We start from the raw sequence: 24,800 nt of genomic DNA on the forward strand, positions 1-24,800 counted from the left end.
TAATTTTTTTTTGTCTTGACATTGTTGGAGCAAGATACCCCCACCTTATAACAAGAAAGAACATTGATAGCTTCTATAATGAGTTAAAAATCATTCCATCAGATGACTTCCCTTGTGACAAAGGCAAAGTTTACTCTACAGACACTAAATTCCCATCATTACCTTTCAGTTTAGCAATTTCCTGTTCCTTTGATTGCTGTAGGTTCAAATATCGCCGACTGTGCTCATTCATTGCTCTACTATGGTCCTCTCCAAGTCTTATATGTTCCCCATGTAGATCAGTATATTGTTTCCTCAGATCTTCATGTTGACTCTGTACATGCAAATCACACAGCTTGTTGAGAAAGGCAAGCACAAAATCTCAGCAGACCTGTTAGAATTTTGCCAATGTCCAGCTATAATATATGCTGGGAATTGGTAGTGACCCAGTTGAGTCTACTCTACACTGGAAAATGAGGTCTTCCAATATGCCTATAAATGAGAGGTACTTCCCTCAGCCTTCCTTATACAAAGTATACTCCCTCATGTTAAGGTCCTCACTTCACTCAGGCTTTTGGGACCTGCTGGTAATGGAAGCCAGTGTACAATATGCAAAGTGGGCAGCAGGTTGCTAAAGTGGGTCCCATTAAGGGATCTGAAGCAGAACAGCTATTGCCTCATACCTTCCTTATTAATGCCTATGAGGACTGAATTTCAGGAATTTACTTTAAGTATTAGATCCAATTCTCCATCTCTTCAATGCTATTTTATCAATGCAAAAAGCAAGTAGTTCTGTATCCCTACATTACAATAAATCTACAAGCCTGCTGGGAAAACCTTAGTGACTTAAGTTCAAACCACTTAGCTTCACATCAGGATCTTCTCACTTTTGCGTTTTCTTAAGTCTCTCTGTCACCTGACAGATTCTGACTTTCATGGTTGATTACAACAAGGAAGTTCAACTGCAACCAAACCCCTTTGTCAACTGGGCTTGGAAAGATTGATTCCCTTAAAACTCAGTTAAATTCAACTTTTTTTCTGTTGTATACAGTTCAAGAATAGTTCTACAATCTGGACTGTGCCAGCACTTTTCTCCATTATACTTCTATATCACAGGATGCTTGCTAAATTATTTTAAACTTGTGTACATCTAAACTTATAGACATAATTCTTACCTAGGGGTTTACTGGCTACAGGAATATTTCTAACTACATCTATACAACTACAATAAAAGCTTTACTATCCAGCATCCATGGGAAATGGGAGGGTGCCAGTTAGTCAAGAGTTAAGTATGCTTTCACATAGTCAATAATACTAAAGGTTATATAACAAGGGGAGTGATGTACAGGTTTCCTCAGTGCTCAGTAGAGTTGTAATCCATTTACTGTAGTGCAGCTGTGAGGCTTAATACAAAAACACTATATGGTAACTTAAATTTAAATTTTAACTTATCATTAACTTATCACATTAGTACTATATATATTTTCACCTATCATTACAGAGGTGTATACTCTGATGTAATTTTTACACACTCTACTAATGTTCTCCTTCCCCCAACATTGACTACTAATATTGCAGATATTGGTGCTGATGCAAAGCTTGAAGGTTTTACACATGTTGCAGAAGCACTTTGCATCAATTTTCAAATGTCTGACTGCCTAAAACTAAGCCATCCTTTCTTCAAAAAAATGTTGTAGATGACATGCAATTGGCATCTCTTCATGGGCAGATTAACTAGAATTCTTCTCACAGAATTTGATGAATGGCTCCAGCATCTACCCAGGATATTTTTTGGCTAATCAGATTGGTCATCATCTTCATCTGATGCAGAGACTTGCTCAGATTAACAACAATTTGGACAATTTGATTATCAGTTAAAGTTGAAATAATTTCAACATCTGCATCCACTTTTACCCATTCTTCAATTTCTCGTTCTCTAAATTCAGTGAATGGGTTTCACTTATGAGCTTCTCTTTGCTTCCACTGAAACCCTCAAACTCCTCTTTATCACTCTTGAATAAAGGACAAAAAAGGTTTCCTCCAGGCTCTGCTCAAAGTTTGATCCTTCACAGAATTCCACACATATGCTACATTATAAATTGCATCTTTGATGGTGCAGTTGGTTGAAATTCTTGAATCCTATCTTTATTTTTCACAATTTGCCTATGATATCCTTCCTTGTTTTGGAGAGCTATTTGATTAATTGGTTCCATAAGAGATATCACATTGGTAGGCAGGAAACCCATGAAATTATCCCCGGAGATTAACTTGGACTCTGAAGCATGGACTCTACTGTTATCGAGAGTAAGAATCACCTTAATATATTCTGGGTTCCTGTCTTATTCAAATGTTCCTTTTCTGGTGGCACAAAAACAAGACAGAACCAATGCAAGAAGATTTCTCTGTTCATCCACCAATTAAGCTTTCCTCATATTCCACAGGTGATGACCTTGAAAGCTGTTATATTTTCCAACAACCAATAACTTTACCTTACGCATGCCTACTACACTGGCACACATGAGGACAGTACGACCTTAAAATCTGACGCTGCTTTCTCATTTGCACCCACTAATGCCAAGTTTGGAAGACAATGATACCATGCACCACTCTTGTCAACTTTGTAGATTTGTTCGGGGAAGAGACCATGTTCAGCTACCAACTTCTGAAACAACTCTTTATATTTTTCAGCATACTCTTAATCAGCATATTGTTATCTCCTCTGAAATATCAAGTACTTGGATGCCATACTGAAAATTAAAGTATGACAACCCACCACCCAAAAACTTGCAATGTTCTGTAATTTCCAATTTCTCATAAATCTTTTCAATCAACATGGATCCAGAAATCAACTCACTTCCAAGTATTTCAAAGCAAACCACTTGCACAAAACCTTGTCTGACTGGGCTAGTTTTTGAAAAGTAGAGCGGGTTTTGATAGCTTGGTTCCAGTGAGGCTACGAAGTTCAGTAAATGAGCTTTTAGAACTCTTCCACTGTAGATCATCGACAAGCCCACATTGAATTCCTTCATCAAGTTATTGTTATTTTCATCCATGTTCAGTCGCTTTATTATCTTCAACAACTGCATGATCATAACTATAACACACTTGTGTTTCTGTCCACATCCTGATGGTGTAGCCGCGATGTCAAGTGAATGATTCATGCTGGATAGAAGTGGAAATTTTCCCAGATAGTGAAGGATGTATTTATGAAGGATGGCTCATGGAGAAAAATGCAGTTACAAGAGATTACTGCTTAGCTGGAGGCTGGGTGGTGAAGCTTTTACTGTAGATTTTTTTTACTTCAGACTACATATTCTGTAAAGGGATATTTTAGAAATATGGACCAAGAAATTCTTTGATACCTGTGAAGACACATTGATTCAGCAATGCCTCATTTGACAGTGTCCTTTTAAGCCCCTGCTAAAAATGGAAGATCCACCCATATTACAAAGTAATTTTCATATTTTGACTAAAGTATGAAAAACTGACCTTTTTAATATATGGATTAAAAATTATAGGACAAAGCTATTGATGAAAGCTGAAGGATTAAATAAATTTAATACACAAATTATTCATATACTTTCCGATTGTCCATTAATCTGATTGATGGGAGCTGAGGCTTTTGGGTTGGGTCTTTTATTTACTGAGATGCAGCTATGGATTTGATCTACACTTAGTGTGTCAGGAATTCAGGCTAGGGTGTGCTGGGCCTTTAGTTGGGATTATTTAGTCACTTCTGCTACTGTGGGCCAGGCTAAAAGTTTGAGTTTATCTTATCAGCAAAGAATTGTAGCTCAGATATCTGCCAATTTCCATTGGTAATTCTGTGAGAGCTAATAATCAGGATACCACTGAACGGTTTGCTAAACATTTCATACTGGGCACATAAGTAAATTTTGAAAGTACGAGTACAGAGCACCAGATGCCTTTCCTTCATTTCTGCATTTTGCCAACAAGGTCAGGCACCCCCTCTCTGTATTCCTCACTACAATGCAATTTATAGCTGTGCTAAAAATAAAACCTCCTCAGATTGCTGCATCATGCTCTTTGACAAGTTTACTCTCCCTCTCTGCTGGCAAGCACAAGAGCTACGGAATGACTAAGGAAACACTAAGGAGCCTACCAAGCAGAAGAACTGGCAAATCAAAACCAAAGAAAAAAACTGCCTATGCTGGAATCTGAAATAAAAACAGAAAACACTGGAAAAACTCTGCAGGTCCAACAGCCTCTGCAGAAAGAGAAACAGTTAATGTTTCAGGTCTGGGACCCTTCATCAGAAAAATTGGAAAAATAGGCAAAACGTCAGATAATGTTAAGTTTGGAAACTGGATCCATTAAACCAATTTGGCATACTGGGAATAATTGGAAAATCAACACTGGGGCTTTAGATGTACTTAATTCACTTTTACAGCATAAGCAAATAATTACAAAAGTGCAAGAGAGGAGTCAATATTAGTTTAGAATGCACAAAAAATTTTTCTTACATACCCCCATCCATCAGTGATATTTACTGTTTTAATTCATTTCCTCCATTTGTAAAGTTCATAATGTCATTGTTTCATATCTATATTGAACTGGTATTTTCTTTAAGTTCAAATGCGGTGATTAAAATTACATTTCAATTGGCAATGATTTTGTCATAAGATTGTACATAAGCTATTTTTAACCACTTATCCTGTTACTCCATTGCAGTACAGATTAACATTTATTTCTTGAATGGAAGGCATTCTCAGTATCACATGAGCTGAATATATATAAATAAAATTCAATGGGGATCGCTGACATTAGCCTTGGCTCAGTTATTGCAGCCTTGCCTATACATGAGAAGGTCAAATATTCAAGCCCCATGATGGAAATGTAATACAAATTGATCCTTCCAGTTGGAGGCTGGCTTTCACTTGGAAAAGATGGTAGTTGCCAGTGATCATAAAAGAACTGCAACAACCCTATCATCTCTGATTTATTTTCTTTACCATGTCAAGTTTAAAGTCTTTACCTTCATCTTTAATTCTGCAGGGGGCTTCATCATACTCTACCATGGCAAAAGCTACCATGATGGTTATGCTACTCAATGGGTAATCCTGAGGCTAGGATTGATTATTTTCTATTCATTGTATATGAGTATCATTCGTAAGATCAGTAATATACTGCCCATCTCTAATTGTCCTTGAGAAGGTGGTGGCAAGCCAGCTTATTGAACCACAGCAGTTCTCAGCTTCCCAACCCTTGACTTCACAGTGCATTCTTTCAGACTAATAGGGATTCTATATAATTATCGATTACCTAGAGCACTAATCTGGAATATTCCTATTTGTAATGTTTAATAATAAGTCCACAATGAACCTATGAACACAAAAGGTCCTCCTAAATGTACTATACATGAAGTGCAACAGAGCTTTTTCCAGTAGCAATTTATTGCAGACCTGAAATTATGCTTATATTATCTGCTATAATTTGTGACTTCAGTGGCAAATGTGAAGCAGAGAGATTGTTGTAACATTTGCACAAGCCTACTTTACTGCGTAGCCAATTGATATAAAAAGACAATGCACCTACCTTCAGCATTTTGTGCTGAACACTGAGTGCACTGTATCGGTTATTGGAATCCTGCTGCAAAACAGAAATTGATAAGAAGAAGCTTGGCTTGCCATTAGGATTTGAATGCATATTCTTAGTTTCGTTACAACAAGAAACAGAACGGAAGAGCCAAAATTAAAGTAGTAGGAAAAAGTTTTTTTTATTAACAGGGTGTCAGATTCAGATATTTATGGTTGCTGGTACAGCCTTTGGCCTTGAATGGTGACAAGAGTGATGTGAATTTCTCAGGCTACTGTTGATCATTGGAGTACTAGGAACATAATCTGACAGGAAACTGAATCCTGGTTAAATAATTTGCTACACTGACAATATAGAGACAAACTGTAACAACTTAGAAAGGGGTGTTGAAAATTAAATGCAGATTGGCACAAGAAACACTGGTTCTTGAGATTTACTAACGTTACCCCTAGGCATGGCTGTTATTTCCTAAAATGTCATACACCATTAGGCCGTTAGTTCCGGATCAATTCCCCAAGCAAAGATCTCAACATTCCCACTCACTGCAGAACATTGTTCTGAAAATATCTAGCAGCCCTATTTTTGACTGGTTAGCCAGCAACATAGTGCACACAGCTAATGCAGTAGAAAATAGGCGAAAGGTGAAGGGAATGAGACCTGTGAAGGTTGGATAGCATTATGGAAGTGATGGCCTTAAGATTAGTTTCCAATTTAAAACATGCTGGTGTAGGTTTAACAAAATTTATTTCATGTACCTTGAAGAAGCAAGGACTTAGAGGAAATTTGATTCAGGTGTTTAAAAGAATAGAGTTATTTATCTTAGAAACAGAAAGAGGGCCTTTGGCTCACTGTGTCCGCACTGACAGTCAAGCACCCATCTATCTACATTAATCCTTTTTTAGTCTCACATTCCATCAACTTCCCTGTACCTACACAGTGGCAATTTACAGCAGCCAATTAATCCACCAACCAGCACATCTTTGGGATGCGAGAGGAAAGTGGAGTACATGGTAGAAACCCACAAAGTCACAGAGAGAACATGCAAACTCCACAATGACAGCATCCAAGGTCAAGATCAAACCCAGGTTTCTGGAGCAGTGAAGCAGCAGCACTAACCACTGTGCCACCCTTAGTTAATGGGGCTGGAAAGGAATTTTCCAGTCACACAACACCAAACCCACCTCCCTCCACATCACTGCCAGCTTTTTAAATGTTTTCTCCTCCTCCAGGAAACTAGCTGGCTCTGAGTGAGTGGTGTCTATGTATGGTAATGCATAAAACATCACAATTGCATAAGAAAATCTATCATTTTTATAAATGCTCTTAAGTAATTTTGCACCAATACCATTTTTCTCCATTTGTAAATAACAAAGAAAACATGGTGCTTATAATTTAAGTAAAACAAATGTAATGTGCCTTCTCATTATATGGCAAGAAAACCTGAGTCATTTCACCTTGTATTGAGTTTGACAAGCTAAACGTTAAATTTGCAATTAAATTGTACTATGAAAAATGTACTTAAATTAGCAACAATTAAAGTTTTGTAAGAAAAAATTTCATTCAGTGTACAAAGGAGATGGATTTCGCATTCAAGACCAAAGTTTTAGAACAATATTATGCCTACTGTTCTTCAGCAACAAATTACTCACCTTTTCTTTGTTCAATGCTTCCTGTGCTTCTAACTTATAAACCAAATAATCTAAAAGTAGAAATAAAAAGAAAGTTAATGTGCAGACTGATTGAATTGGGAAATTTCTAAACCATCAGTCAGAATAATGATAGATGAACAACACTATACAGAACTGAACAATGAGTATTAAATTTGGTCCTCCAGTAAGGTCCTGATTCAATAACAAAGGTATGTGGAGGCCAGGAATCTCTAAGCAACATGGATGAAATAAAAGCAGTTTTATTGTATTCATACAAAGCCCTTCCTAGGCAGCAGGCAGCAATAACATTGGAACTGGCCAACCAAGGCAGTCTCTGAATTTTGAGATACTGTGCTCTAGTGAAGTAGAATACACTAGAAAAAAGAAAAAGTTACAAATCCAAAAAAGATTAACCAGCAACACCATGTGAGCCTTTGTCAGCTCAGTGCATCATCTACCAAAAGCCCACATCTAGGAGAGCAATAGCATGTTTAATTGCAGCGCTGCTAGTCAAGCGCCAGTTCAGAACGATGGAGGAGGGTTAGGTCAAGCTTAATTCCAGCATTTACAGTATTCTCTTTTATTTCACATCTGTAGCAAATGTTAGATTATGTATCTCCCTCTCTCCCAGACAGATCAGCTACAATTAACCTTCAGCACCCTTTCTAAGAAATTGTACCATCATCTGTTCAACTTCTCATGGTCCCAACTCTTCCACAGATATCCCCTTTGCTCTCTCTAGTCTTCAACCTCTCTGCAATTTAAACCATGCTTCTTTTCTAACCTTTTTCTGGTTCTGATGAAAGACCATCAACCTAAAGCCTTAATTCTCTTTTTTCTCCACAGATGCTGCCTAATTTGCTAAGCATTCACAGCAATTTTGGTTTGGTTTTGTAAGTCAAGCCTTTTGCTGCTTAATCAGCGAAGAAAGGAATGACAACCTTTGGAAACCAAGAGCAGAAGGCATGACAGTGAAAGAACAATCTGTCCTTGAGTTTAGCAGCAACCAGTTAGACAATGCTAATCAACAATCTATCCTACTAACAAGGGCAGTATGAAGTGCTTTGATACTTCAATATAAAAAATAAAATTCACTGTAAATATCAATATGTTCATTCATATATTTATATTTGTAAATTAAATCATTCTGTTAATTCAAAATTAATTTTTTCATACAGGAATATTCATGTATCTTCCTGAAAATGGGAGGGATGAATGAAAGAAGTCCACACCATTATATGACTAGATATAGTGTCGTGAGAGTAACATTCTGATTACAAAGGATAAAAATCTACTTCTGAGCGAGACCAATAATGTTGACCCACAAGAACAAAGCAGCTTCAAAATTTATAACAGCTGCACACATGCACGGAAAATTCAAAATATTCTCAGCTGGTAATCCCTGACATATTTAGTGCAAACCTGTGTGAATGGCTCAGGGCAAGGCTAAATGAATGAAGAGCTAATGACTGCTTGCTCAATGGGAAATAATTATGAAAAAAGTATCCTTCATTAAGTCTCTTTTACTGTATTGAAAGGGCCTAATATCTATTGTAGTCTTGGACATCATTAAGAACCTCCACCATCCGAACCATGCCCTCTTCTCATTGCTGCCATCAGACAGGAGATACAGGAGCCTGAAGACCCACACCTCAAGGTTCAACAGCAGCTTCTTCCCCACTGCCATCAGGTTCTGAAAGTGACCTGAAAAATCCTAATTTTACCTCAGACTATATTTTCCTCAACTTGCACTAATGCCGGTATGTCTATTTTTGTAAGTTATGTACAATTTATGTCAATTTAATTTTGTCTATTTTATGTTTGTCATGTTTGTAATGTACTGTGCTGCTGCTACAAAAAAGCAAATTTTCACGGCATTTATACCCTAGGTATGTATGCCCATGACAATAAACTTGAACTTGAACCAAAATAAGTGGGCACTGTGAATTCCCCCTTGTAACTTGTCTCTGCAGTAAACAAAACTGAGAATGTCCTGAGTGAATGTAATGCCTGCAGGAGGCAAGTTATAATCATGTAGTATCTCCAAAAGGTACACAGCTTATACAGTGCTCATATTCTGATCAAATGGATCACAACAGCCACTGCTGCTTTGTTGCATTTTGTTGTGTATTTGTGTGGTGGGCTGTTTCACTACTGTCACAACCCAGGAAAGATCTGCAAGACAAAGTTAAAACAAAAAGGAAACTAGACATTAAATAGCCTTGCTGGTTAATCAAGGTTTAATTTGGTATGAATAGAACTACTGAATGTAACTAAATAGTTTTATGAATTTGCTTCAAGTTGTGACGTACAAAACTGAAACCGGCAAAACAAAATTAGAATTCAACAGGACAGCCATGAGTGATTAAAAAGAATAAACATATAAAAACGTTTTCCTATTTTGAATGTGCACCATGATTTCAGCACTGTCATCATTTTTTCCAAAAGGAGCATCTTAATCGACTCTCAAAACCCTAATTTGTTGATTGTAGTATAACTAGTGGGTTTAATATTCCTTGCTCAGGGGCTAGTCGAATAGAAATACACATTCTTACTTGGGGGGGAGGTCAAAGTGAGCAATTGAAAAATCTTTATTTTTTTTCCTTAGAATTTCAAATCCTAAAAGAATAGCATTACATCAGGATTTTCAACATTTCCACCAGAAAGCAGCTTAAGTGCTGAATAAATTGGATGCCTATGGAGTTCCTTGTATACTGGATGAAACTTTGTGTAATAATAGGTTACATTCATAATAAGCATAGGGATGGCCATGGCACACAAGAGGCAAATTCAACCTCCGCACACATTAAACGTATACAGTGCAGGTGGGAAAACATTCTAAAAATGAATTCACTTGCTGTTGGTTGTTCACTCTTTTTCACCAAAAAAAAATCGTTTTTTAGGGGCCAAGTAAAATATAGACAGTAAACCGCAAAACCTATGCTTGGAAAAAAAGTTTGTCAATGGAAAATGTATCCAAAAAAAGGTTTTAATGTTCATTTACAGAGCAGAATGCTGAACTGGGCATTGAGAATTTTTTGCTTCCATTTTCCTATTGATGTAGCTTACCTTGTTTTCTGTACATTTATTAAAAGTCACATGTAATTCGAGGAATGGATTTCAGGTCTTCAGTTATCTCCCTAAAGAAATGACTCAGTCCAATTCAGTTCATTCCAGAATTATTCCCTGCGAGTCCATGGGAAACCTAAAGACATTGGTGACTTTTGCTGCTTTTTGCCTACTGTCAATAGTTGAACATTGCTTTTGCAGAATTGGTCAAAGTTACATCATCTCTCTGACCAGCCCAAATCTTCCCAATCTTGGCACAGCCAGACAGCCAGCTTCCATGTTTCCTCTTCTACATCTCCCAGATCTCACTATTGTGCTCCACTGCCTTCATCCTTGTGGTCAGAACATTATGGCATTACTTGCTATTCTCCTACCTAAATTTCATATATATATATATTCGTCACAAAGGTACAAAACAAATTTTTCCAAATGTTAATCCTTCCCTGTACTTTTGGAGCTCAAAAATCCTTTGCCCCTGACAACAGTATTGATGTAATAATAATGATGACAACAAAGTCTTGCATATATCTGGAGTCTTTAAGGTAAAAGTACATTGAAACAATTCATAATTACTCCCACAAATTATGAAATTAGGAGATGAGGGATACAGAATCAAAGATCAAAAGAGCAGAGTGTGAAAAGCTTGATGTGAAGCACCAGTGGAAAGATCCTTGTTTTCAATGATGGCCTGGGCTGTTAGTATGTTGGGGGGGTAGAGGAGCAAGTAAAAATTACTGAACGTAATTAGAAAATGACGAAGTGACTGAATGTTAATTTTACCTTCTTTAGCCTTTTTGTGTTCATTTCTTTCTTTCTGTAGTGATTTTTCTAATCTTGATCTATGTTCATAAACAACTGTAAGAAATAATTAGCAGTCAGTCAGCTGATATGGTTAAGTATTCATCTTGCATTTCTATTTTACACTTCGATCTATTCGGACATCATTCAGACCGGCGTGTTTATTTCTGTAACAAATCAGGAATCTACAAATGGTGAAAACAGCATCATTTTTTATCAATATTCAGAACCACATTTTTAAATTTCATTACAAATGTAAGATTTCAAATGTGTTATTAAATAAAAACATAGAATGTGAAAAATACTCAGTAGGTTAGACAGCATCTGTGAAGAGAGTTCAAGTTTCATGTTTTTAATCACATTGGAAGAACTGGAAAATATTAGGGATAAAACAAGTAGAACTGTTGCTGCTTGGCAAACCAACCCTTGCCCTTAACACAGGCCAAGCTTTTGACAGCTATTCATTATTTTCCCAATCTGTGAGCACTTCACTAAACTTCCAGTTACTGTTTCCCGGACTGTTGCTCGTGCCATTTTTCACACTGTGGCCTCCAAACTCATAATCCCCCAATCATGCAGAGTTTAATTCTACCTCCTCCTTGATATCCACAAGCAGGACTCCTCTGCTATTCCCATCATTTCAGCCTGTGCTTGCCTTTTGCTAATTAGTTCTTTCCCTGTCAATATTTTTCACTCCTTGTCCAGATTCTTCCCACTACATCTGAAATTCTTCCCTTGCCCTCCATTTCCTCCAATTCTCACACTTTCATCACTTTCACCATAGATCACTGTCATCATTTCCTCAGCGCCTCCATTCCCTACCAGGTTGGCAGGAAGCCCAATGTCTCCCTTTATCATCCCCTTCCTCCCCCTCATTGAACTTCTCGTGACATTGAAAAATTTCTCCCTTGATTCAACTCTTCTCCCCTCATAAAGGGTTTTGTCAAGGGAAAATCTATGGGTAACAGCAATGCCTGCCCTTTCATAGGCAGTAAGACTTATTTTACAGTTCTTATTGAATTCCTGCTTTGGTTCCCTCCCTCACCTTTCTCCTAAAACATCTTTAGCTGCTTCAATTCTGTTTCCTGCTTTTATCAATCTTTCATTCAACTCCTACCCTTCTCACCTTTGTAAAGTCCATCTTCAAGTGTTCCCTTTCTCAACTTTCTGAGTTCCATCCCCATTGATAGGCCATCAGTCAATAGCTTCTAGAAGCTCACTGACTGCCACAGCTACACCTATTGTGCTTGCTTCCATTCCATTCCCTACAAGTAATCATTCCCATTCTCCCAGCTTCTGCATCTCTACTTCACCTGTTCAAACAATGCCAACTTGCCCACCTAATCTCTTATTTCAATGGAAATTCCCTTTTGCCATAGTGGACAGGGTCGTCGACCTTGTCTGTTCCATTTCTTACAAACCTGTTCTCATCCCTTCTCCTCCCTCCAAGGTATCACAGGAAGGGGAGGATGTTCTGGTGATGACTGTGGAATGAATGAGGGTGTCACAGAGAAAACAATCATTTCAGAATGCTGATAGAGGAAGAGAAGACTTGTTTGGTTCTGACATTTTGCTGCCAGAAATGGCAGAGGACGACATTGTGAACATGGAGTTTGGTCAGATGGAAGGTGAAGATAAGGAGATCCCTGTCATGGTTCTGGGAGGGACATAAAGAGATGAGATTAGGAGTGTAGGAAATAGAACAGATGTGGTCAAGGAACCCGTTGACTACAGAAGAAGGAAGTCCTCAGTTGAGATAAAAGGTTGATTTATTAGGAACACTGGTAGGGTAGAAGGTATTGTCGGAATGAATATGTTCCTTAAAATTTCTTTGATCAAGTTTTTCCATTATTTGTCCAATTATCAATGTCAAATATTATTGGACAATATTCTAACAAAACATCTTGAGATATTTTACTATGTTAACACCCTTAATTTAATGCAAACTGTTGTTATTGTTAATAGTGTTATCTGGACCTGCTATCCTAAAAGAAACAACTACCCTGAGTTGTACAGGAATCCATATCAAGTTGCTTCTGAGGATAATTTCCTCTCCTTACTGCCTTCATCTATATGCAGTCTCAAATAAAAAGTATATACTAGGTCATTACAAGCATGAATTTTATATGCAGAGATTACAGGAATCAGGATTACAAATACTTTCAAACCTGAAATCTGTCGCCTGGGTATTGGTATTGGTTTTGGTTTATTATTGTCACTTGTATTGATGTACAGTGAAAAGCTTGTCTTACAACCAATCGTTTGTAAGTCGTACAGTGTAATTACATTGAGTTAGTACAAAGTGCATTGATGTAGTATAGGTAAAAACAGTAACAGTACAGAGTAAAGTGTCACAGCTACAAAGGAAGTGCAGTGCAATAAGGTGCAAGGTCACAACAAGGTAGATCGTGCGGTCGTGGTCCATCTCATAGTATAAAGGAACCGTTCAATAGTCTTATCACAGTGGGGTAGAAGCTGTCCTTAAGTCTGGTGGTACATGCCCTCAGGCACCTGTATCTTCCACCTGATGGAAGAGGAGAGAAGAGAGAATGTCCCGGGTGGGTGGGGTCTTTGATTATGCTTGCTGCTTCACCAAGACAACGAGAGGTAAAGACAGAGTCCAAGGAGGGGAGGCTGGTGTCCGTGATGCGCTGGGCTGTGTCCACAACTCTCTGCAGTTTCTTGCAGTCCTGGGCAGAGCAGTTGCCATACCATGCCATGATACATCCAGATAGGATGCTTTCTATGGTGCATCAGTAAAAGTTGGTGAGAGTCAAAGGGGACAAATCAAATTTCTTTAGCCTCCTGAGGAAGTAGAGGCGTTGGTGAGCTTTCTTGGCTGTGGCATCTACGTGATTTGACCGGGACAGGCTGTTGGTGATGTTCACTCCCAGGAACTTGAAGCTCTCAACCCTCTTGACCTCAGCACCATTGATGTAGACAGGTGCATGTACACCGCCCCCTTTCCTGAAGTCAATGACCAGCTCTTTTGTTTTGTTGACATTGAGGGAAAGGTTGTTGTCATGACACCATTCCACCAAGCTCTCTATCTCCTCCCTGTACTCCGACTCATCATTGTTTGAGATATGGCCTACAACGGTGGTATCATCTGCAAACTTGTAGATGGAGTTAGAGCAGAATCTGGCCATACAGTCGTGAGTGTATAGAGAGTAGAGTAGAGGGCTGAGGACGCAGCCTTGTGGGGCACCAGTGTTGAGAATAATCGTGCCAGAGGTATTGCTGCCTGTCCTCACTGATTGCAGTCTGTTTGTTAAGAAAGTCAAGGATCCAGTTACAGAGGGAGGTGTTGAGTCCTAGGTCTCAGAGTTTGGTGACAAGCTTGCTTGGGATTATTGAATCCTGTGGATTGTTCACAGGGTTTCTCTGGGAGAAATGGTTAATTAACAGCTCGATGAACAGACATGTTTTCCAATTTAACAATTCTTCTTGTTCTAGTGCCTTGTCCTTGTTTTAGGCTGAACATGCAAAGCCTCATTGTGTTAAGCATGTACAGACTCAGATCCAACTTCAGAACAATTATGGCAATTAGTGCAGAATTACATTTTACTGCCTTTCAAGGAATTAATAATATAATCCAGAATCTAATGCACCAATATGTTTGTTATTTCTTAATGTATTTTTTTTTCTTATTGTACACCCAAGTTGTAAATTAGGATCTACGTTTTATAGAAGACTGGAGTTATATTTTGTCCCTTAATTGAAGAATAAGGATGACTTGAGAAGGTTTATGACACTTCCAGCAAATTACCATGACAACTATTCTTTTTGACTGCCATAATAAGAAAGAGGCATTGTCATCCATTCTTATGCATGGTTAGTCAATGAAAACTTTTGCAGAAGTGTGCAATATTTAGACCACAGTAATTTCTTTCAGAGACAATCTGCAACTCTTAAACTGCTTCTAATTTTAAATGCCAATAAATATATGGATGGTGCTTATGGATGTCAGCAAGGCATCATTTAACTATAATACTGAATCTAGACTTCAATGCAGCAGGTCAACAATTCCCAGATAAATAATCTTTAGGAAAGATCATTATAATGATTAGGCTTAATCCCACTGGATATAGCATTCTTTGCAGATCCACAGCAATAGTAACCCCAAAACAGGATTTATTTAAGTAGAGTTGCCACATCATGCTGAAGCAGGATTCCTAATCTATCCTTACCATCAATCTTTGCATTTAATAATTATAAAGAATCCTAAAGACATCAGTCTTAATAAAACCATCACTCCAGTGCCTCCACAACAAAAATACTTATTATTTAAGCCAATATTCAGTATCTACACATCTATCTAAGTGACAGTCTTTCACAGCAATTTTTTGATGGCATGGTAATTGTTTATAGAACTTGTGCTAATAGGACTGTACTGTCACACAATTGTTAAATGACGGATTATCAGACAAAAAGATCTTTTTGAATCATCCTCATGTGAAATTGTGGCTTTATTTGACAAATACCTGACCTAAACATATTAATAGTCATTTAATCATTTACTATAATGCTGCATTACCACCAGTTTTAAAAATAAATCAGCAAATGAATGGGCTAATATCCAAAATACAGGGTAAAAATGGGAGCAATATTTTGATCATTAAGTTTAAAACTGAAAAATGTTTAAAACCAAACATAGATGATTTGCCAAATCTGATGGTCAGAAAATTAATGGCTCTTCAGTCATGTTTGATACAACCAAATAATGAAAACCTGAAGCAATTCTTAAACAAAAGATAAAGAAACTTCAGTAGTTAAGTGTTACTAAAAACTATCTTAACTAATAATATCACAAGTAAATATTCCACTGTACACAAATACTTGTGCAGTATAATCCAATATCCATGCAATTTTGCACTCATGTTTTTAAAGACAGGTAAACCTATCAGGGCTCAAAATATGCCAACATAATGAGAACAGGTCAGGACATGAAGGAGATTTGTGTCCTTACGTGTTGTCAGAATTATGCCGGTGAAGAATAAAACAAAGTTTTCTGTAGGCCTAGGGTGACCTCAAACACTGGGCGGGGAGATGACAGTCCATGATAACAGTGCAGATCAGGATGGGATGAATAATGCTGATACCAACTTGGCAGTCTACCTTGCCGACATAAATGACACCATAACTAGGATTTCAGTCAAGATTAATTTCAAGTCAAAGACCTTTTTATCAGAACAAGTCATCAACCTGAGATGTTGACTCTGTTTCTCTCTTCATGGAATCTGCCTGACCTGCTGAGTATTTCCAGCATTTTCTTTTTTATTTCAGATTTCCAGCATCTGCAGTGCTTTCTTTTCAGACAGGTTCTCAGACCTAGATGTACAGGTCTGCACTGCCAGAGCAGATCCCAGGAAGCTGGGGTCCTAAGGCATTCACAAACTTCTATAAATATTAACTTAGTTGCTTAGGGAACCTGTTTGTTTGGGTCAAAGCCCCACTTAAACTAGAGGTAATAACATAATGATTTCCACCCACCCCCCCCCCCCACCCCCAGGACAATGGATATTGTATTTCTATACTGCAATTGGGCAGACTGTAAACCACTGAGTTATATTGATGCTCTGGAATAGATGTATTCATTCATAAATCAAACAGATTGCAGAAAGCTCATCTCAAATTAAAAATCAAAAATTGCAAATGCTGAAACTCTGAAATGCTGGACCCAGCAGGTCAGGCAACATCTGTGGAAAGAGTAACAGTTAATGTTGCAAGTCTGGGACGCTTCATCAGGTTCCTCGGATCATCCCAAAGCCATTCTATTACTTCATCAGATTCAGGAAATTGTCAAAAGTGAATGGTCCCTTCTACACGTCACACAATTTTTTATTCTATTGAAGTCCCTGAAGTTAAAATGAATCCTAATGGCTAGTCAAATTATTAGTCGGATCTTTTGATTGGGCACCTGCTCATGACTGCTCTGAGCAAGGTGCACTGCTCCAACAGCTGAACTTCTGACTGAGTTTGGCAAGCTGACCCTGCAGTGGCCTCAGCAACACTTGGTGCCCATCAGTATGTGAGGAGTCACATGACCAGTAGCCACATTAACTGAAGACCTCACTTCCTTCATTTCACCGTGACTGAACTTGATGCCATCTCTCACCTGTGTTCTTTCTTTGAGATGGGGAGTGATCCCATACCCATCTTCCATCTCAAAAGAATCATACAGCTGAGAAACATCAGCAGGTTTTCAAGTCAAACATCTCAGAGGAAGCAGCAGTTTGAAACTTTTTGAACTATTTTTTTCAAACAGTTAAAATAGGGTCATCTTTTAATACCTCTGTATTGTTGGCAAGTAACCATCACCTCCCTCTACCCCGTCAATCCCAGAGTGCCACTCTGAGCCATACACCTTGGAGAAGGCCAAGAGCTCACCCAGGTAGAGGCCCCTTGCCATCGAGTTGTGCCAAAAAACTTAGGAGGAGCTGACTCACTGAAGGGCAGGAGCCACACTGATGCAAAGACCAGGAGACTCCAGCCACCAGCATCATGGTGAAGGACTGGATTCAACCACAAGTAGGTAGCTGGAAGATTATGAGCTCAGTGATCAGCAAGCCATTCCATTGATCCAGACACATTCCAACCAGAAACCAAGGTTTAAGCCAGCAATTATTTAAGTGACTACAAGTCATTGGCCAGACAAGGGAATCACAATGTAACACCACAGGAAAGGAAGCTGCTAATTGGCTGCTAAATACTGTGTCTCTTTTCTCAAAGTGATCTGCTTTAAATTGCTGTTAAAGCAGAAAGAGTACAGTGAACATCAATGGCTTAAACAAAATGATAAAAAGGCTAACAAAAATTTATAAAAAGCTTACTGAGAATAGGATACTTAGAAACTAATTAAAGAAAATTAAGCCAGAGATAGAAGGGGTAGTGATGCCTTTGTAACTGTAGTATGTGATAGTAAGTGGACACCAATGAGACTCTGAGCAATTCTATCTGCAGTGTGTCTAGTTTGAGGGTGGCAGTGGTAGAACAAGTAGAGCTGCTGCCTCGCAGCTCCAGTGATCCAGGTATGATCCTGATCCCTTGGGGCTGTCGGTGTGGAGTTTGCACATTCTCCCTGTGACCACGTGGGTTTTCCCAAGATGTCTGGTTTCCTCCCACGGTCAAAAGATGCTGGGTGAATTGGCCACTGTAAATTGCCCTTGTGTGTAGTGAGTGGTTGATTCTAGGCAAAGTTAATGAGAATGGGGGAGAATAAAATGGGACTCGTGAAGGATTAGAATAAATGGGTGTTTGATGGTCGGCACCGACTCAGTGGGTTGACAGGCCTGTTTCTGTGCAGTATGAGTATCACTCTGTAACTATGAACTTCAGCTCAGAGTGATGAGCTGGATTCCACTTTTCAAACACTCCAATACATCAGTTACCTTAATATTTGTTCTGGGAGGTAGTCATGCCCCTGAGATTAAATAGTGTGGTCAGTTGTCAAGGATGAGAGAGACAAGGATGAGAGAGACAAGTTAGACAGAAAAGAGGGCTCTGAAGGTGGTGTTGAAAGAGCCTCGGGCCATGACACATCCAACATACTGAGAGTGAGCACTCAGGGACCTAGAACAAACTGATCACTCCACTGTATTGAAGAGGGATATTTAAAAAAGGCAATTAAAAGTATATAGTAGTAGGAGAAGACAATGTTGTCGAGGAGGAAGAGGGGTGTGTCACAGGGAGGACAGATGCTGCTCTTTGTGGTCCCATGGCTGTACTGACAAACTTGCACCAAAGTTAAGGTCATATCCATAGGGCTGGAGGAAAACTGAGTGGGAAGACAAAGTCCAATTGCTATGATCCATGTAGGGATGAATGAATAGGTCAAATTGAGAAAGAGGTCCTGCTGAGGGGATGTGAGGAGCTAGGATCTAAAGTTACAAGTAGAACAATAAAAGTAGTAACGTTTGGGTTATTCCCTGAGCCACGTACAAATCGCTATAAAATCAGATTAGAGAGTTATTGCATACTTCCTATTTTCCTTACAACAAAGGAAGCCATTCAGCCCATCTAGTTAATGCTGGCTCTCAGAACAATCTCATCCATCTCATTCCCCCATGTACATCCCAGAAATCTATTCTCTCTCATGTAACCATTAACACCCCCTGATTCTCCCATAAGCAACCTGCACAAGGGCTAATTTAAAGCAGCAATTAACCTACCAACCAACACATCTTTGGTATATGGATGGAAACCAGAGCACTGGGGGAACATGCAAACTCCACACAGACAGCACTGGAGATCAGGATTAAGCCAGGTCACTTGAGTTGTGTGACAGGTGTATGACCAGAATTAGGATGCACTCCAATTTAGTTCCTACAGAAAGTCATCTTTCTTTTAAATTGTCTCAGGATGTGAAAACGCCACAAAAACCTGCATTTACTGTCCATTGCCTAGATAAGATGGCGACAAACTCCACTGTAGTCCTTGTGGTCAAGATCCTACTGGGTTGGCAGTTCCAGTAATGAGACCTAACAGCAATAAAGGAACCAGGAGTACAACTTGCAAGTTGTGCTATCATGCAAAAGGCAATTGCAACTTGACCATTAACAAAAAAAAGGACAAGAATATATATAATTCATAAGGATATAGGGATAATGGCATATGCAAGTCTTTCTTGTATTTAAAAATTTTACTCTGCAGTAAAGGAGGTCTAAAATTTGGGGTCTGAAATAATTTTAAAAATCTGCCAAAGTTTATGGTATTATGTCAATGATATTATGTCAATGATCAAACTGCAAACTTCATTGAATCCACCGAGCTCCAAGTTCCCTATGATTCTAGTAGTTGGCATTGTTACAACATATCCAAACAAAATGAAACAAGGGTCTCTGCCAATACTGCTTATATTTAATAATATCTAAATGTAAAATGCACACATTCATTTTAGTCTGGATGATAAATGTTGAAATTCTGGCAAGTACAAAACACAAAATGGATGTTCTGTGAATTTCTCAAAGCTCCTTGATTCTCAGAATCCAAATAGGAATTAACAGTCCTTGACATAGTTAATATAAACACCAACTACATGATTCACAGATTATGCATTGATCAATTTTTGACTATCATTATTTAGCTTAATCAGTTATATTCCCACAATTAAAATTAAATTATATTCTCTTGTAAATAGGGCACCTTTAAAGAGGTTCAGTGGCTCAATAATGGATTTTCATTGAGGATATACTGTATATTAATTGGTTTCCATAAGGACAAAATTCAAAGTCATGGAATTCCATAGAATCTTTTCTCTTTGAAGATCAAAGATATAAACTGTATCATAAAGCAGTTTGCATTTTGAACTTGACATTAAATATAAGCAATCTGATATGGTTTGGAAAACAGTCAATGTAAACCAAGACCCATGGAGCGATAATGTCTTTCCCATTCAGAATAGAGAGGATTGGGTAATTATCATTCAGGTCTGGGGACTATAATGCTGTAAAAGACCAGGACTGAAATGAAAAATGTACTGCATTTCTCTGGCAAAATCACCCTGCTTTCATGTGGAGATGTTGCTGCAGTTTCTTTCATGTATTTGGTTTCCCCTGCTCTGTAAGTAGACTGTATTCAAAGTAAATTGATTTGGTCTGCTGTACGAATGAATGCTTTGACGCTGGCCTACATCCAATGCATTGGCTGATGTAGCATCAACAATAATGATTCTGTTTAATTTTAATTTTGGAAAACAAAACACAGGATTGGGCTGTATTTAAATGATGTCTACGGTGCACAGCACTAATTGTGATGCACTTTCTTTAAAATGTATTAAAATTTTCTAAACCCATCAGTTCCACTGTTCATCCCCAAAGGGAAAAGTCAGGAAGCACCTTCCAGGTTGTGGACCACTTTAGTAAGTCTGGTGGATGAAACCTTCTGGAATGGCTGAGTCCATGTGGTCTGATACAACCAAGTGACCACTTCATTAGGGAGTTCATATTTGAGCAGGTTTCTGCAAGAATGAAGCTGCACATTGGGCATAATAGCTTCCATCTATAAAATATTCAACTAGTTGGAATGTTTGGATAATCCTATAACTTCGTTGCCAACTTTTTATTGATACAATAATTCCACATTTTTTAAAACTAAATTCAGTTCTTAATCTGACATGATGTGATTTAAAGTTAGGTCTCTGGATTACTAGAGAAGTAACATACCCATTACACCAGCGTACCGCCATCTAGTGCACCCAGTTTTTCTGAAAAAATTAAGGCAATCAATGTAATCGATGTACTTAATGTAACTACTTTTAAGAGTGTTATATACTGTTTAAGACTTTGAACATATCAATACAGACCACAGAATGGAATTGATCTGTGTCCTTTGTGGTTTGGCAAACTATCAAGGAAACTGGACCATCTGGCCAACCGGGATATTAGTTTTAACTTGGTTTTGAAATACCCTGTTTCTCCATAAATTAACCTGAAACCAAAAGGGATAAGCCACAGGATGCTGAGATGTCTGCATTCCGAAAGAAAATGGCCTTCCATTCTAAGGGGTTTTAAGATCTCCTGTAATTTGAATTTCATGAACTGTTAGGAGTTGAGGTGCATTTTATACAAATTCAAGCCTGCATGAAACTACCAGGGTTTCACATTACAGGAGCAATTACACTATCACTGTATTCTCAATTCTCCCTCAACAATCCTTAGAACCTGAATGCAGAACAATCTGTATGGTGGTTGTGGAGATTATTTTAAATAATCCAAAGGATTATTTTCAATAATGCAGTTTAAAGCGCATTAAATAGGACTGGAAAATGATATCCCACTCTACTGAGTCCTGGTTGCAGTCTTTTCCTTTACAGTGATGGCAACTCCATGTAGCCTGATTTTGTTCAGAATAGGAAGGCCATAGGAACAAAAATCAGCAAAATCGTCAATGCACACTCAATGAAAGAAACAATATAGTTCATTAAAAGTTCTAATGAAAAGTCACTGACTGAAAATGCTAACGTTGTTTCTCTCCCCAGATTTTGACTAGCCTACTGAGTATTTCCAATATTTTCTGTTTTATTTCAGATTTGCAGCTTCTGCAGCAAGTTTACGGGATAGTGAATTGTTTAAAGGAGAGTAACAGACTTCAAGGAGATAGACAGGCTGGTGGAATGGATGAAGAGGATAGGGAAGGTGAAAATAGTGCCAAGGAGTATTGTATTCTGATGGGAAGAATGACAAGAAGCAATATAAAGTAAAGTGGTACAAGAACAGGGAGATAACCTGTATACTGTAAGTGTGAGGTTCATTGAAAGTGGCAGGGCAGGTTAACAAACAGAATCAGAATCAGGTTTATCATCACTGACATACATCATGAAATTTGTTGTTTTGCGGCAGCAGTACAGTGCAAGACATAAAGACATAAAAATTACTATAATTTAAAAAATAAATAGCGCAGAAGAGAAATAATGAAGTAGTGTTCCTGGACTATACAGAAATCTCATGGCGGAGGGGAAGAAGCTGTTCCTGCAACATTGAGTGTGGGTCTTCAGGCTCCTGTTCCTCCTCCTCCTACTGCCAGTAGTAACGTGAAGAGGGCATGTCCCGGATGGTGAGGGTCCTTAATGATGGATGCCGCCTGCTTGAGGCACCACCTCTTGAAGATGTCGTCAATGGCAGGGAGGGCTGTCCCTGTGATGGAGCTGGCTGAGTCTACAACCCTCTGCAGCCCCTTTTGATCCTGCACATTGGAGCCTCCGTACCAGGCTGTAATGCAACCAGTCAGAATGCTCTCCACCCTACATCCATAAAAATTTGCAAGAGTCTTTGGTGACACACCAAATCTTCTCAAACCCCAAATGAAGTAGAGCCGCTGGCGTGCCTTCTTCATGATTGCATCGATGTGTTGGGCCCAAGATAGATCCTCTGAGATGTTGACGCCCACGAACTTGAAGCTGCTCACCCTTTCCACGCTGACCCCTCAATGAGGACTGGTGTGTGTTCTCCTGACCCCCCCTTCCTGAAGTTCACAATTCCTTGGTTTTGCTGATGTTGAGTGTGAGGTTATTGTTGTGACACCACTCAACCAGCCGATCTATCTCACTCCTGTACACTTCCTCATCACCATCTGAGATTCTGCCAACAACAGCGGTGTAATCAGCAAATTTATAGATGGCATTTGAGCTGTGCCTAGCCACACAGTCATGAGTGTAGAGAGAGTAGAGCAGTGGGCTAAGCACGCATCCTCGAGGTGCGTCTGTGTTGACTGTCAGCGAGGAGGAGATGTTAATACCAATCCACACTGACTGCGGTCTCCCAGTGAAGAAATCGAGGATCCAGTTGCAGAGGGAGGTACAGAGGCCTGGGTTTTGAAGCTTGTTGATTGGTACAGAGGGGACAATGGTGTTGAACACTTAGCTGTAATCGTTAAACAGCAGCCTGACATATGTTTGTGGCTGCTGTTCAGTGGGATCAAATGGGATCCTGGGCTTTACAAATGGAGGCATGGAGTAAAAGAGTGACAAAATCACGATAAACCTGTCTAAAGCACTGATTAAGGCATACACAAGAAAATAAGGAGTAGGCTAGGCCACCTGGTGCCTCAAGCCTGCCGCACCACTCAAGATGATCGTGGCTGATCTATGCCGGTCTCAACTCAGTAAAGTCAATGCAACTGGATTCCTAAGTCCATTTCTGGGTGTCACACTTTATAAATGAAATAAAGACTTTAGAGAAGATGTAGAATGATTTACTACAACGATTCCAGGGATGAGGGCCTTTAATTGTGTGGACGGAATAGAGAAGCTGGAATTGGTCTCTTGCGAACGGGTGCAGGATGTCAGCGGACATGAAAAAAAGTTATTAAAATCATAAAGTGTGAAGATGGGGTAGATAAAGAGTTGTTCCCATTGGTGGAGTGGTTAGGAACTAGGGGACATTGAATGAAGGTGATTGGCAAAAACAAACCAACGTGCAGAAAAACTTATTTAATAACAAGTAACTAGGGTCTAGAGTGCCTAGCCCGGGCCTGCACGGATGACAGGCTCAAGTATAAAGGTCAAAAAGGACCTGGATCTGAAAAGAATTTACGAGGCTTGGAGAGAGGGCTGGAGATCGAGTCTGGCTGCATTGCTTTTAAATGGAGCCGGTATAGACTCGACAGACCGAATAATCCTTCCGCTCTGTAAGCCTTCTGTGACTCGAGTCCTGCTTTGACTCTAACTCCAAACGCTGCCAGTCGTGCCTGGGTTCCTATAGCAAAACCCAAGTCCCCAAACCAACTCTCGTCGACATCCGTAACGGTGTGCGTTTATATGCTCTGGGTACTACTTAAAAGGGAAAAAGATATAGAAATAAAGAGACTTTTTTTAATAAAAAGAGGATTCCAGAAACAGCCGCGGGCGCTGTTCCTCACTTTGAACACATCCTCCTGCACAGCCGATGTTAACTCTCTGCAAACTCAGGCTCGGCGAACTGCGCCCGGGCTTTATATGATGTCGCTGTTACTGTTCAGTCGGACTTGAATCCAGTTTCGTACAAAGCAGGAGCTGCAGGATCAGTAGGAATGTGTTGCAAATGAATCCCTCGGAAAGAAGCGGCGCAGCTTCACGGGACAGTTGGTGGTAAAGTGTTGAGAAGCCGAGGAATGCCCGCCGCAGTCAGACAGAGCCTCCCAGCTCCCGGGGTGAACAGTGGCTCCAGCAATAGCATTTTCATGTGCAAAAACAGACATTCCTAGAAGTTACAAGCGCCATATCTTTTCCTTTACTAACCTGAAATAAAATCGACACGGTTAAGTAATAAAGAG

The 24,800-nt window shown here is 39.1% G+C and overlaps 1 protein-coding gene across 2 annotated transcripts in view; it reads right to left on the reverse strand.

Moving 5' to 3' along the window:
• golim4a (golgi integral membrane protein 4a) overlaps nucleotides 1-24,800 on the reverse strand; it is a 74,879-nt gene that overhangs the window by 49,403 nt on the left and 676 nt on the right. Inside the window, exons 2-5 of one of the 2 annotated variants that reach the window (XM_052018811.1) lie at nucleotides 11,034-11,108; nucleotides 7,185-7,234; nucleotides 5,536-5,586; nucleotides 163-313 (exon numbers count right to left, since the gene is read on the reverse strand). In XM_052018811.1, the coding sequence (XP_051874771.1) occupies nucleotides 163-313; nucleotides 5,536-5,586; nucleotides 7,185-7,234; nucleotides 11,034-11,108 (327 nt within the window). Of the gene's footprint in view, nucleotides 1-162; nucleotides 314-5,535; nucleotides 5,590-7,184; nucleotides 7,235-11,033; nucleotides 11,109-24,800 lie in introns of both variants that reach the window. The other variant, XM_052018810.1, reaches the window with a different exon arrangement.

Source organism: Pristis pectinata, chromosome 6, assembly GCF_009764475.1.
Source record: "Pristis pectinata isolate sPriPec2 chromosome 6, sPriPec2.1.pri, whole genome shotgun sequence".
Lineage (NCBI taxonomy): Eukaryota > Metazoa > Chordata > Chondrichthyes > Rhinopristiformes > Pristidae > Pristis > Pristis pectinata.